At 36.1% G+C, this 12143-nt stretch overlaps 2 protein-coding genes across 4 annotated transcripts in view; both read left to right on the top strand.

The window, feature by feature from the left end:
- Positions 1-3459, top strand: part of LOC107690991 (ankyrin repeat and SOCS box protein 10-like) — a 10321-nt gene extending 6862 nt beyond the window's left edge. For 2 of the 3 annotated variants that reach the window (XR_001634504.1, XR_001634505.1), the window contains exons 4-6: positions 2194-2307; positions 2473-2820; positions 3416-3459. Coding sequence is in view for 1 of the 3 variants with exons in the window: in XM_016489438.1 (XP_016344924.1) it covers positions 2194-2307; positions 2473-2658 (300 nt within the window). In the remaining 2 variants the exon portion in view is untranslated. Of the gene's footprint in view, positions 1-2193; positions 2308-2472; positions 3008-3415 lie in introns of those variants that run through there. The other variant, XM_016489438.1, reaches the window with a different exon arrangement.
- Positions 3460-7404: 3945 nt separating this feature from the next.
- On the top strand, positions 7405-10529 carry LOC107690990 (homeobox protein GBX-1-like). The gene is made up of 2 exons (XM_016489437.1): positions 7405-7935; positions 9361-10529. The coding sequence occupies exons 1-2, from the start codon at positions 7500-7502 to the stop codon at positions 9873-9875; spliced, it is 951 nt and encodes a 316-aa protein (XP_016344923.1). The 5' UTR covers positions 7405-7499; the 3' UTR covers positions 9876-10529.
- Positions 10530-12143: the final 1614 nt, after the last annotated feature.

Genomic DNA, 12143 nt, shown 5'->3' with positions numbered 1-12143 from the left:
CGGAAGGCCTGCGATCGGACACCGAGGTTGCTTTGTTTCTTCTCGATAGGTGAGTAACACCGTGTCTGCGCCGCAAACAAAAAGTCTGTCTAGTACACTGGACGCGACAAAGTGACCGTTAGGAATAAATTACATTTTAAAATATATTCAAATAGAAAACAGTTGTTTTAAATTGTAATAATATTTCACAATTTTATTGTACCATTTTTTTTATCAAATAAATGCAACCTTGGTGAGCATAAGAGACGACAGAAAAAAAACCTAAAAATCTTACCAATGCCAAACTTTGAACATAGTGTATGCTATTTTTGACTTCTGACAATAAAGTGTCCTGACAAACAAAACAAAACAAATCAAAACAAAACGGCAATTCTTCATTTGCATTTGATTAATTGTCAACAAATAAGTTGCCTATAGCAACCAAATAGCTAATTATGATGATGCTGTGCATTGCTAGGATATGTTTTGCAGGTTTACAATGATTTTTCCTGTTTTGGTAAAAAAAAAAAATAATAATAATTTATTATCATATAAAGTAGAAATTTTAAATCATTTATGATTCAAAAAGTACATTTAAGTACATTTATTATTACCTCTCTGGGTGCCGCCATATTTGTGTGGCATCATACATGTTTGAAGTTTTTTTTCCAAGTTGGAAGTAAATTCCCATTTTCCGAATTGAATGGAATGCAGCATGAAACCTAGAGAAAGAGTCTGATGACTGGTAAACTGGATGTAGATGTCAGTGTATAGAAAATTTAAATAATTAAATACATTTGTGTATGAACACTGCTGGTAACAGCAAGAACATTAAAGTTCACCCAGAAATTAAAATGTTCATCATTTACTCACTTTCATGTCATTTCCAAACCATGTATGACTTACATTCTTCTGTGGAACACAAAATAATATATTTGAAATTTATAAATATGTCCCAACTTTTTTGGAATTGGGGTTGTAATTTTTGGCTGAAATATATCTTTTAAGAACAAGTTGAATTGGAAACTAACCTTTCTGCCATTTGTAAGGAACGAACCCACATCTCAAGAAGGCATCCATCTGCAATCTGTAAATTACAGTTTTCTTTAGCACAGATATTGATCCTATTGAACTAATATATAGAAATAAATGAACTCAAAACCATCATTAAAGTTCACCGCAAGCAGCATATGATTCTTTATTTGTCACAAATACAGAAATAATCACTTTCAGATTGATTTAGTTCTGTCTTTCAAAAGCGCACAGTTAAAAACACTTGATATCACGCATCCAACGAGTCCCACTTGTGCCAAATAAATTGCCTGAGTCTTAACGAGGCAAATGTTAATAGGAGATTAATTAGCAGTAATTGCAGAAATTCCCCACAATCCCCCAGAGGGGGGCCCAATCTGTTCATCAGCCCAAGTAGTTCATTATTCCATGCAATGTTCTCCCAAAAATACAACTTTCCACCTTTGACCTCCACAACACAGGTGGGGCTGTTGCACCAGGTGGGAACTGACAAAAAGCTGCTCATCTATGACCAGCTTCCCTCAACTGTTTGTTATTGCGAAAGACTGAGGATAGCGTTTCTTTATCATTTTAGTTATTAATAGCAAAGCAAGATCTGATTCACAGTGTAATCGGTTTCTGAAGAACATTGAATTTGGATCTGTTTTCAGAGATAAACTAGATTTGATTCTTATTTGATTTCACTTTAATTATATTTTTATTTAGCAATAAGGATGCATTAAATTGATTAAAAGTGGCAATAGAGACATAATGTTACAAAAGATTTCTGTTTCAAACACATGCTGCTCTTTTGAACTTTCTGTTCATCAGAGAATCCTGAAAAAAATGCATCTGTTTCAGTAAAAATATGAACCACCACAACTGTTTTCAACACTGATAATAATAAGAAATGTTTCTTGAGCAGCAAATCAGCATATTAGAATGATTTCTGAAGGATCACGTGACACTGAAGACTGGAGTAATGATGCTGAAAATTCAACTTTGCATTAGAATACATTTTAAAATATATTTTATATATTAAAAAAAAAATGTTTTTATAAAATATTTTTCTTTTATTTTTTAAATATAAAACCACTATAAATGAGATAAAAAAGACTTAATTCTTATTTGATAGTTTCATTTCCCTGTTTGTTTGTTTTTTCTTGTAATATGACAGCTTTATTCTGTAATATATCTGCTCAGGTGTTGAAATATTGCTGCACATCTCCAAGAACAATAGAAGTGCTCTTCAACGCATACGACCGCCTCAAAATCACTGAAGCCTGGGTAGAATCTGTACCTCCTGAGGTGTTTCAGGTCAGACGATGTCAAGCTTTTGACTTTTGTCTTAAATATAATGTAATAAATATTTAAGTTAACACTAAAAAGCAAGTTTTATTAAAATAAAAATCACCTAAAGAATTCAAAATATTCTTCTCACTGTACCACATAATATATGTTAAGTATATTGTTTTCGCACAGAAACACCGGGAATTCTACGAATCCCTGTTTGCACTGATGCAGACTCCTCGATCTCTACAGCATCTGGCTCGTCACAGACTCCGAACATTTCTGGAAGGTCGCTTGCACAACGTGATCCCTAAACTGAGTCTACCAACCTTTCTTAAAAATTACCTAATGCTGGCATTCAGAGACTATATGCACTGACAGAGACCACAAACCTGACCCTGTACAACACAGAGTACAGTATAAGCATGCAGTGATTGAGTTTTGTACTATAAAGTCATTGAGTTTTGTTTTATTCTGTGTGATTCTGAATGATTTGTGTTGGAAAACTGTCCTGTCTTTACCGAAGATGAATGATACAATGTTTGAAGTTTTTTTTCCAAGTTGGAAGTAAATTCCCATTTTCCGAATTGAATGGAATGCAGCATGAAACCTAGAGAAAGAGTCCAGTGATGACTGGTAAACTGGATGTAGATGTCAGTGTATAGACAATTTAAATAATGAAATAGATTTGTGTATGAACACTGCTGGTAACAGCAAAAACATTAAAGTTCACCCAGAAATTAAAATGTTCATCATTTACTCACTTTCATGTCATTTCCAAACCATGTATGATTTACATTCTTCTGTGGAACACAAAATAATATATTTGAAATTTATAAATAAATGTATAAAAATGTTTAAAAAATAATATTTTTGTGTCTGTACAATGAATCAATGTTGTTTGCACCCTATATTGACTTCCAAAATATCTACTTTTATGTTCCACATAAGAAAGAAAGTCATGGAATGACATGAGAGTGAGTAAATGATGACAGAAATTATTTTTGGCTGAAATATATCTTTTAAGAACAAGTTGAATTGGAAACTAACCTTTCTGCCATTTGTAAGGAACGAACCCACATCTCAAGAAGATCTGACAGATTTGTGTTGGAAAACTGTCCTGTCTTTACCGAAGAATTTTATAGGGAATCAATAAATGGAGGTGATGCTTATAATGCCAATCTGTGAGTGAGATTTTTTATGTAAAATGTCAAATTTATTATTACTGAAATCTATCATAATGCATTTGGAAAGAGGATAAATGCCATTTGTAAGGAACGAACCCACATCTCAAGAAGATCTGACAGATTTGTGTTGGAAAACTGTCCTGTCTTTACCGAAGAAGTTTATAGGGAATCAATAAATGGAGGTGATGCTTATAATGCCAATCTGTGAGCGAGATTTTTTATGTAAAATGTAAAATGTATTATTACTGAAATCTATCATAATGCATTTGGAAAGAGGATAAAAGGATGTTTATGAAGAATAAAACAGGAGGAATCTGTATATAAAGTTCATATAGCCTATCCAGTCAGTGCAACACACATTCATTATTACATTAACCACCACACCGGGGCGCCATGGAGCTCAAGTGGAATCTGAATTCCTATTGAAAGTTCTCAATCAAATCACTGATAAGATTCCATGCAAAATTGAATGGAAAGTATTTAAAAGTAACATCCCGAATAATTTAATGTTTTCATTTTCTTGTAAAATAAAATGTTTAAAATGTATTTTTACTGCTGTAACAAATTAATTGTAGCTAATTTACTTAAGGATTAATATATGCACTACATTCAAATCATACTGGTTAGTGGGCCAGCTACAAATGCATTTAAGTGTTTTCCAGTAAATATGTTCAAACACTGATCTAAATTATATAAAAAGCATTCTTCAGGAAGGCAAGGTTAGATTATTCTATTGTATTTTATCAAATTCTCCATTTTTAAGTGCTTGGTTTGATTGATTTGCTTGTCTACACTGAGGTTTTCCTTACAATTTCCCATTATCCTTTTTTACGTCATATTTTAAATTAACAGAGGACAAAAGAAAACTTGCTGAAACATTACAATTCAGTGATTTGACATTCATATTCAACATGTTTAAGGTCATGAGGGGTTTGTCTCTGTCAATTAATGCTGATTTAGATGTAGAAGACAATTTAGATCATGAACATGATTTATATGGATTATTATGAAAACTACTGATTACATGTTAAGCTCCACAAGTATGCATCACGTCCATTTTTGTTACAGGCCATTATGAAGTCTGAGAGAGGAGAGACATCCTCTAGCCACTCGGAGATATGTGGACATATTATGTGATTATGATTATGTTATGAAGGAGCATGCACTTGAATGGTAACCAGAAGTAAAGGCGGAGCGCAGAATGATGGGGTACAATGTGAGGGCCTCGTGTTTAATGATCCGGTCAGCTTGACCCGTTAAAAAACACCAATCCCAACAATGCAATGAACATATGAGTAAAAGGATTTACCAGAACAATTATGAATAATAATAATTTTGGTTGAATTGTATTAACATATTTATTAATAATGATGCTTATTGTTATTATTATTATCAGGTTGGATGCTGGTGAAGTGCACTTTTGATAATTTACTGCTTTTTTAAAAAATGATTCAAATGTCAACTTTATGCATATTCTGACCTACTTTACCTGTATTATCCTCACACACAGATCACTGCAATCATAGCTCATTTTAGCAATAAAAAATGTTTTCCTCTATTATGCTGCACTATTTTGATATAAAGTTATTAATTGCGCGTCAAAGATAGAGCCTTGGTTTGTGATTTCTGTCTTCATGTGTAGTAGTACATGTTGCGAAGAACAAAGGTGCAAAGCAATTGTCTACGAGCAGATCTTTGATAAAAGTCTCATATACGATGACCAGGAGGAGGGGGGCTCTGATTGTATCCCATTCAGTAGCGTGAGAGAGAGAGAGGGAGAGAGAACGCTGTCTGGTTTCAATAGATCAAAGAGCACCGCTCCTGAATGGAGTCATTTGCAATTATACGAATAATTAGCATCTGTGGGTCCTCCATCGCTAATCAGAGTCGGAGGTGATGTGTTTATGTCCTCGCGCAATCAGACGGCCAGTTGGAGAGCTCGCGCCCCGCAGGACTCAATAGCGCCTAATCATCATCAGAAGTGAATTGGCATTTAAACGGTAAAATGATCTCCGATTAAATTAATGCTTAGCGGGGAAAGAGAAACCGCATAGAGGGTTCAATTTTAGACCCCTTTTTTGTGTTTTCTTTTATTATTTTTCTTCTAAAATCGAAATTATATTCTCAACTATTAAAGGACAGTAGGTTACTTTTTCTCTTAAAGTCTTGTCCTTCTTAATTTTCAGTGTAACGCTACTTAACAACTTGTCAAATTGTCTGTCATTTTCCACCAAGGATCTTTCCTCTGAATATCTGAAGCTCTTTTTTTTTGTCTGGATCTTTAAAAATACATTAAAATGGATTTTATACAATGACTTGAACATCTGTTGTGATTAACACGTTTTCAATTTATGAACTGCAGTCATTTTGGTACGGTTCAGAGTTTGAAAAAAAAGAAAAATGTCTCTTTAAAAGGCTGAATTACCCCCCGACCGCGTGTCAACATCATTAAATTGTTCAAAAATACATTTTTAAATAAAAAAGCAGGTTATGTTGAGGTCAAATTAAGAAACTTCTTGTTATTCATGACCAGTGCGCGAATTATTCAGTGACTTTCAGTCAGTAATTTACTGGATGTAATCTGTTGACAACGTCTCACGGATTTAATCGGTCTTTTCGCCGCCCTAACGTGACGTAAGCCATCTAAACAAAACTTTTTTTGTAATATACTTTCAATATATAGCCAAAATATTGAACAAAGTGATACAAAATGATAGTTGCCTACTTGTTTTGTGGAAGTTCGGCCTGGGTCGTAACGGAAAGCGCTCGCGCTGCCTGCTGTTGCTATGGTTACCCCCTCAGGCGAACGCGATCGCGATTCTTTTCGCGAGTGTAGGCGGCGTATACATTTAGCGAACTTACTGAACTTCTGTGGTTACTGAAAGGTTATTTAAAAACGCGTTTGAAATGTATACAATTCACATTTCCACACAGATGTATAGGCTATTTTACATTTCACATTTTAACCTCCCCCCCAACCACCGTCTGTTTTGACTGACTTTAGGGAGGTTCAAAGTGTAATTAGGAGGGTCAGGCCCTCCCAAAATTCGCACCATATTCGTGACTAAAAATTCATGATATGTAAAAAAAAATGACATTTTGACAAAAATGTAGAAAGTTGTATAAACACTTTTTTTTTTTTTTGAAAAAAGGGTGAAACTAATAGCCTAGCTAGCCTATATAAAAATTGCTTTTCTAAGATCTTGATGTTTCTTCAACTAAATTTAAATATTTCTTATTTTTATCATCTAGAAAACCCATATATAAACAGATGTAGATATTTATAGCCATATTTTGTAATCCCCCCAATTTTATCAGTAAGAGTTCACACAGATCTCTACATTCAAAAGTCATTTCATCAGTGAAATCTCTCTCTTGGGGATAATTGTCGGTCAGATTCACTCTTTCTCCAAACAGAATAGAGAAGACTCTCTCTCACAAGAGGGCCGAAACATCTGCCTCTCCGCCCTCACGACTCCGATGCCATCGGCCTCTGAAAGAATCAACAAAAGAACCGTTGTTATATATCTTCCCTTGAATACAAAGTAATTACTTATCATCAATCAAAATTAATAATAGTTGATTGGGTTGGTGTGGTCAGCGCAGTCCCCTCACATTCGCTTTCCAGAGGAGGGGACTTGACCCACTGGGAAACTACCCCCTCTCTCTAGGCGGCCTAAAAAGTCAGGGACTGAATAAGGAAATGAAGCGTAATTTGAGGAAGATGGATGAGTCTCCAGGGCAACTCCCCCTTCTATCCTCTTGTATTGATGATAACCGAGAGAAAGAGAGAGAGAGAGAGAGCGAGAGTGAGAGAGAGAGAGGGCTGTGCGTGTGTGTGTTTATGTCTCAGTATGTGACAAACAGTAGCTGAGACACTGAGAGCTCCAGACAAAAAACGCATCAGGTCTCAGTCAGTTGTACGGCGAGGACCCTACAGCACCATCAGGATAACCGTGGACCACATTTGGGTGATTTGTCTCAGAAGGCCACTGCACGGGATTTATACGACCAGACCGCGCTCAGTTCACCATGCAGAGACCGAGCGGTGCAGGCACGGCGTTTTCCATTGATTCTTTGATTGGCACTCCACAGCCCCGGCCGGGCCACCTGCTCTACACGGGCTACCCGATGTTTATGCCGTACCGACCGTTTATGATTCCACAAGCCCTGTCTCATTCGTCATTACCGTCGGGCATCCCTCCCTTGGCACCGCTGGCATCGTTCGCGGGGCGCTTGACGAACACTTTTTGCGCGGGGTTGGGGCAGGGGATGCCCTCCATGGTGGCGCTCACCACCACCCTGCCCAGTTTCTCGGACCCTCCAGATAGTTTCTATGCCCCGCAGGAGATGCCGGGACCACGGTTAGGCGCGGACGGGACGGGGATGAACCGGCAGGAGAGCCCGCATGACGAACTCAAGGGCTCTGAACTCCTCAATTTCACGGAAACTTTTCAGGCGGTTGCAGGTGAGCACCGGACAGGAACTCTCACTTTGACAGGTGGTTTGATTACGAGCGCAAAAAGTTCGAACGGCCTTTAATTATTCAAAATACAAGTTCTGTTTAGAACCCAAAGGGTTTTACCTTACAGGCTGATGCCGAAAGTTCCACAACAAACTTTTATTCTCTAGTTCTGTAGGAAACTGCTACTGTTGAGTTAGATATAAACCCATAAACCAATATGCTAACTTTTAATGTAAATGTAAAACGAACATTTTATAAAAATGTTTCTTGATAAGAATGATGCGCTTTTGGTGAACATAATGTGCCGCAAAAATTCATTCAACAACATTTTTCTAACTATGTGGAACTCCATAAAAACTTTATGCATGAACTTTAAGATTGTTGTAGCCTACATTCAGTAAGAAATGTCATGAAACTTGAAAGTTAAGAATAGTAAAAAAAAAATAAAGAAATAAATAGTCGTTTTGTGTGCTGGAATAACAATGCATTTTATCATCTGTCATTGTTCTTATGGAGTTCATAGAATTATCGAAAGACAAATGAACACATCTGATCTTGAAAACTTCCATTGTCATTTGATTTGCATTCAGGTGGCACAGGCCTACACTCCTGCCACTGGAGAGTTTCGAAACAATGCTAAAAAAAAACGATTTGGGTTTTAAGAATAATATTTGGTGATATTTCTAAATAATTTCAGCAGAATTCGATATTTTAAAGTTGAAAATAGAGCAGACTGAATCACAAAGCAAACGATATAAACAAAGGCAATTATTCTGTAGTTTCAGCACAGTGTTTTATTATTTCATAACTATTATAAATTATAAAAAATATATTTTCCCCATCGGACCTGCTACAATACTGTCATTTCTACTAGAGCTTTCGAGTTTAAACACCTTTAAAAAAAAAAACAAAAAAAACATTTGCCATCGAAAATGTGCAATGAACTTGCAGGTTGACACTTTAAATGTACTTTACAGTTATAAATGTAAAAGTCAGTTTTAGAATTGAATATGTAGACTAATAGAATAAAAACGCTTCAGTTACGCTCCTGTTGGATTTTATTAGTCTATGTTTTAGGATATTTATGAAATAATGTCTAGGCCTATAGAATCAAGCAGAAAGCAAACGATAAATAATTAATGTTCTAGCGCACTTTAACATTTTTTTTTATCTTGTTAGAGAATTTGACGATTGATTCCTAGTCTAGTCTATATCAATTCGATTTTTTTATATATAGCCCAATTAATTCGAGGTTGTCAAAAAGGACTTTTCACTGCAGTTCGTCGCCAATTATAATGTTGCTATTAGTTAAACTTCCATTTTAGAGGGTCGAAATGTTTAACATAAATCCTACATTTGTCTTTTGAACTGCCCAAATCTGTGTGGAATATTTGTAATGATTAATGTCTTCATTTTCATTCTCTTCAGGCGAAACCAAACTCTACAGTTCAGATGATGAGAAACTGGACCTGAAATCAGCGGAGGCCGCGTGCAGTGACAGGGAGGACAGTTCAGCCGACAGCGAGAACGAAAGCTTCTCCGACGGGAACACCTGCGCTTCAGCGTCCCAGAAAAGCAAACTCAAAGGCGGCTCACAGGACGCGTTACCGCCGGGCGGCTCGGCGGGAAAGAGCCGGAGGAGGCGGACTGCTTTCACTAGCGAACAGCTGCTGGAACTCGAGAAGGAGTTTCACTGTAAGAAGTATCTGTCCCTCACCGAGCGCTCTCAGATCGCGCACGCACTCAAACTCAGCGAGGTCCAGGTCAAAATCTGGTTCCAGAACCGCAGGGCCAAATGGAAACGGATCAAAGCCGGCAACGTCAACAACAGATCCGGGGAGCCCATCAGGAACCCCAAAATCGTGGTGCCCATTCCCGTGCACGTCAACAGGTTCGCGGTGCGGAGCCAACATCAACAGATCGAACCGGGCAGCAGGCCATGAACTCCTCAATGAAAATGACCCTGAACTCCTCAAACGAACATTTACATGACTCACGTTCCCACAGGTCAGGGGTCACACGCTACAGATGCATGAAGGACACCTAAAAGGAGACCATTCCAGCATCTAGAAGGATATTCAGTGACTTTTAGGTAACACTTTGTCGACTTTCATCAATTAAAAACATGAGGCCTATTCAATGCTTAACGGGTCATAGGCTAGCCTACATTCAATTCTGAATAGCCAATATGAATCAAAGTCTATGCTATTTGAACGTAGGCTAACACATGACCTGTTAAGCATTTTATATTTTTTGAAAGTTATTATAAGGTGTTACCGACTTTTATATCTGTTCAATATCGACATTACGTTCAGGTTTGTTCTTTTCCTTCTCTCCCCTAAAATGTCTTTATTTTTAATTTATTACTTTGTACATTTGTAAATATTAAATGTGTCCATGCGACACAAATGTGCACTATACGAGACTGTAAAGATACATTTTTTTTTTTTAAATAAGTATTTATAAGTTGCTGTCTAGTGGGTTTTTGCATGTTGCCATTTGTCTAATTTTCCCGTATGATTTTAACTGGCCGTTCTCGTTGTTTCGACCATTTTTGCATGTGCTCTTAAAGCATTTCTGTCCCTTAGAGGCGGAATCTCCCCCAAGTTCTTTGTGAAAAAAAACGGTGATGGAAATAAATAAGCTCAAGAACACAATGACAGAGTGATATATTCCCATCGACGTCACAATAAATGTGCAATATGGTTGCATAAAACTGTTCAGAGAAGAAATGTATTCATTGCATGCATGTTGGTTCTTCTTAAATACTGTTTTAGTTTTTGTCTTCTTTGCAAACGAATTAATTAATTACTGATCATGTCATTGACTCATTGATAGATATTTTATACCAAACATTATCCTAAAGTGACTACTGGCAATTATTTATTGGCAACTATTTGATCACTTTTATTTGTTTATTTATTTATTTACTCATCCTTAAAATAAGTGTAGTAAATACAAAGTCCAATTAATAATTAATAATAAAATGACCATAGTTTAGTAAACATATAAGGACATAATAAGCATACACAATTTAATTATTATATACAATTGATATATTTATAAGAATGATGCTAATATATATATATACTGTCCACTGTTGAACCTTTAAATATCAAGACATTAGAAAAAATATCAGGAAATGTTAATTTTGCTATATCTCTTTCTAGGGCATTTATTGTTTTAATGCACAGGTCACAACTTAGATCTCTATTTTCTTTTCTTCTGGCTGAAATAGTTGTGGATCCTTTAAAGGTGTCTTAGCTCTTCTTTACATCCAGCAGATTTACATTATTTGATGCATTTTGAGCAGGTAATAGAGCACATCTGTCATCAGCATCAAGAGACCATGGGGTAAAATAGTTATCCTTCTGTTAAAACTGAACATAGATTTATTTTATTTTATTTCACAGAAAGTGGAAGCATTGTGAAGCTTGAGCCTTCCACATCTCTTCTCTTTAAATGAGCATTATTGGTCTGAATCATTTCTTTTGGCCTCCTTAAAAAAAAAAAAAAGACCAAACATGCATTATCTGCAGTCTATATTTTCATTCAACATAAACTTCTGCAGATGTTCAATTTTTATGACTTTGACATGAAACATTAACCATTTAGCCTTGACACAAAATGCATTTGATTCGGTTAAAAACATTATTTATCATGTTAAATGAGACCATATAGCCACATGAGGAAAATACATAAGAAAGATTCACAGTTTGCATGACAACCTTCATGCTCCAATATATTTTTCAAAAATGTATTCAATGCATTTAATGTGCATGTCTGTACTTAGCTTATTTGTTCCATAACTGTGACTTAAAAATCTCACCGTTCTCTTATTACCTGAAAAGTATGGCCTACTTGTATAATTAGAGAGGAATTTGAAAGAGACAATGAATATGAAAGCACACTTTTACAAACAATAATTGAGAAAGACTGGCATTGACCCAAACAGCAGACAGCAATCATTAGAGTCTATGATGACCAGTGCAGGTCATCTAAAGAGAGAGAGAGAAAGAGACAGTGTGTGTGTGTGTGTGTGTGTGTGTGTGTGTGTGTGTGTGTGAGAGAGAGAGAGAGAGGTTTTTTGTTAATGAGCACGGGACTCATTTGTCTCTCTTTGGGAGGCCGTGCTGTCTCAGATGAGAGTGATGGAGCTCTATTACACTGGTCATATCCAACACACTGTAATGAACTTCAACATCAATCAT

This window comes from Sinocyclocheilus anshuiensis, unplaced genomic scaffold (genome assembly GCF_001515605.1).
Source record: "Sinocyclocheilus anshuiensis isolate Anshui unplaced genomic scaffold, SAMN03320099.WGS_v1.1 scaffold102, whole genome shotgun sequence".
In the NCBI taxonomy this organism is placed as follows: Eukaryota; Metazoa; Chordata; class Actinopteri; order Cypriniformes; family Cyprinidae; genus Sinocyclocheilus; species Sinocyclocheilus anshuiensis.
The sequence above is the reverse complement of the archived record's forward strand: the minus strand, read 5'-3'. Positions and strand labels throughout refer to the sequence as shown.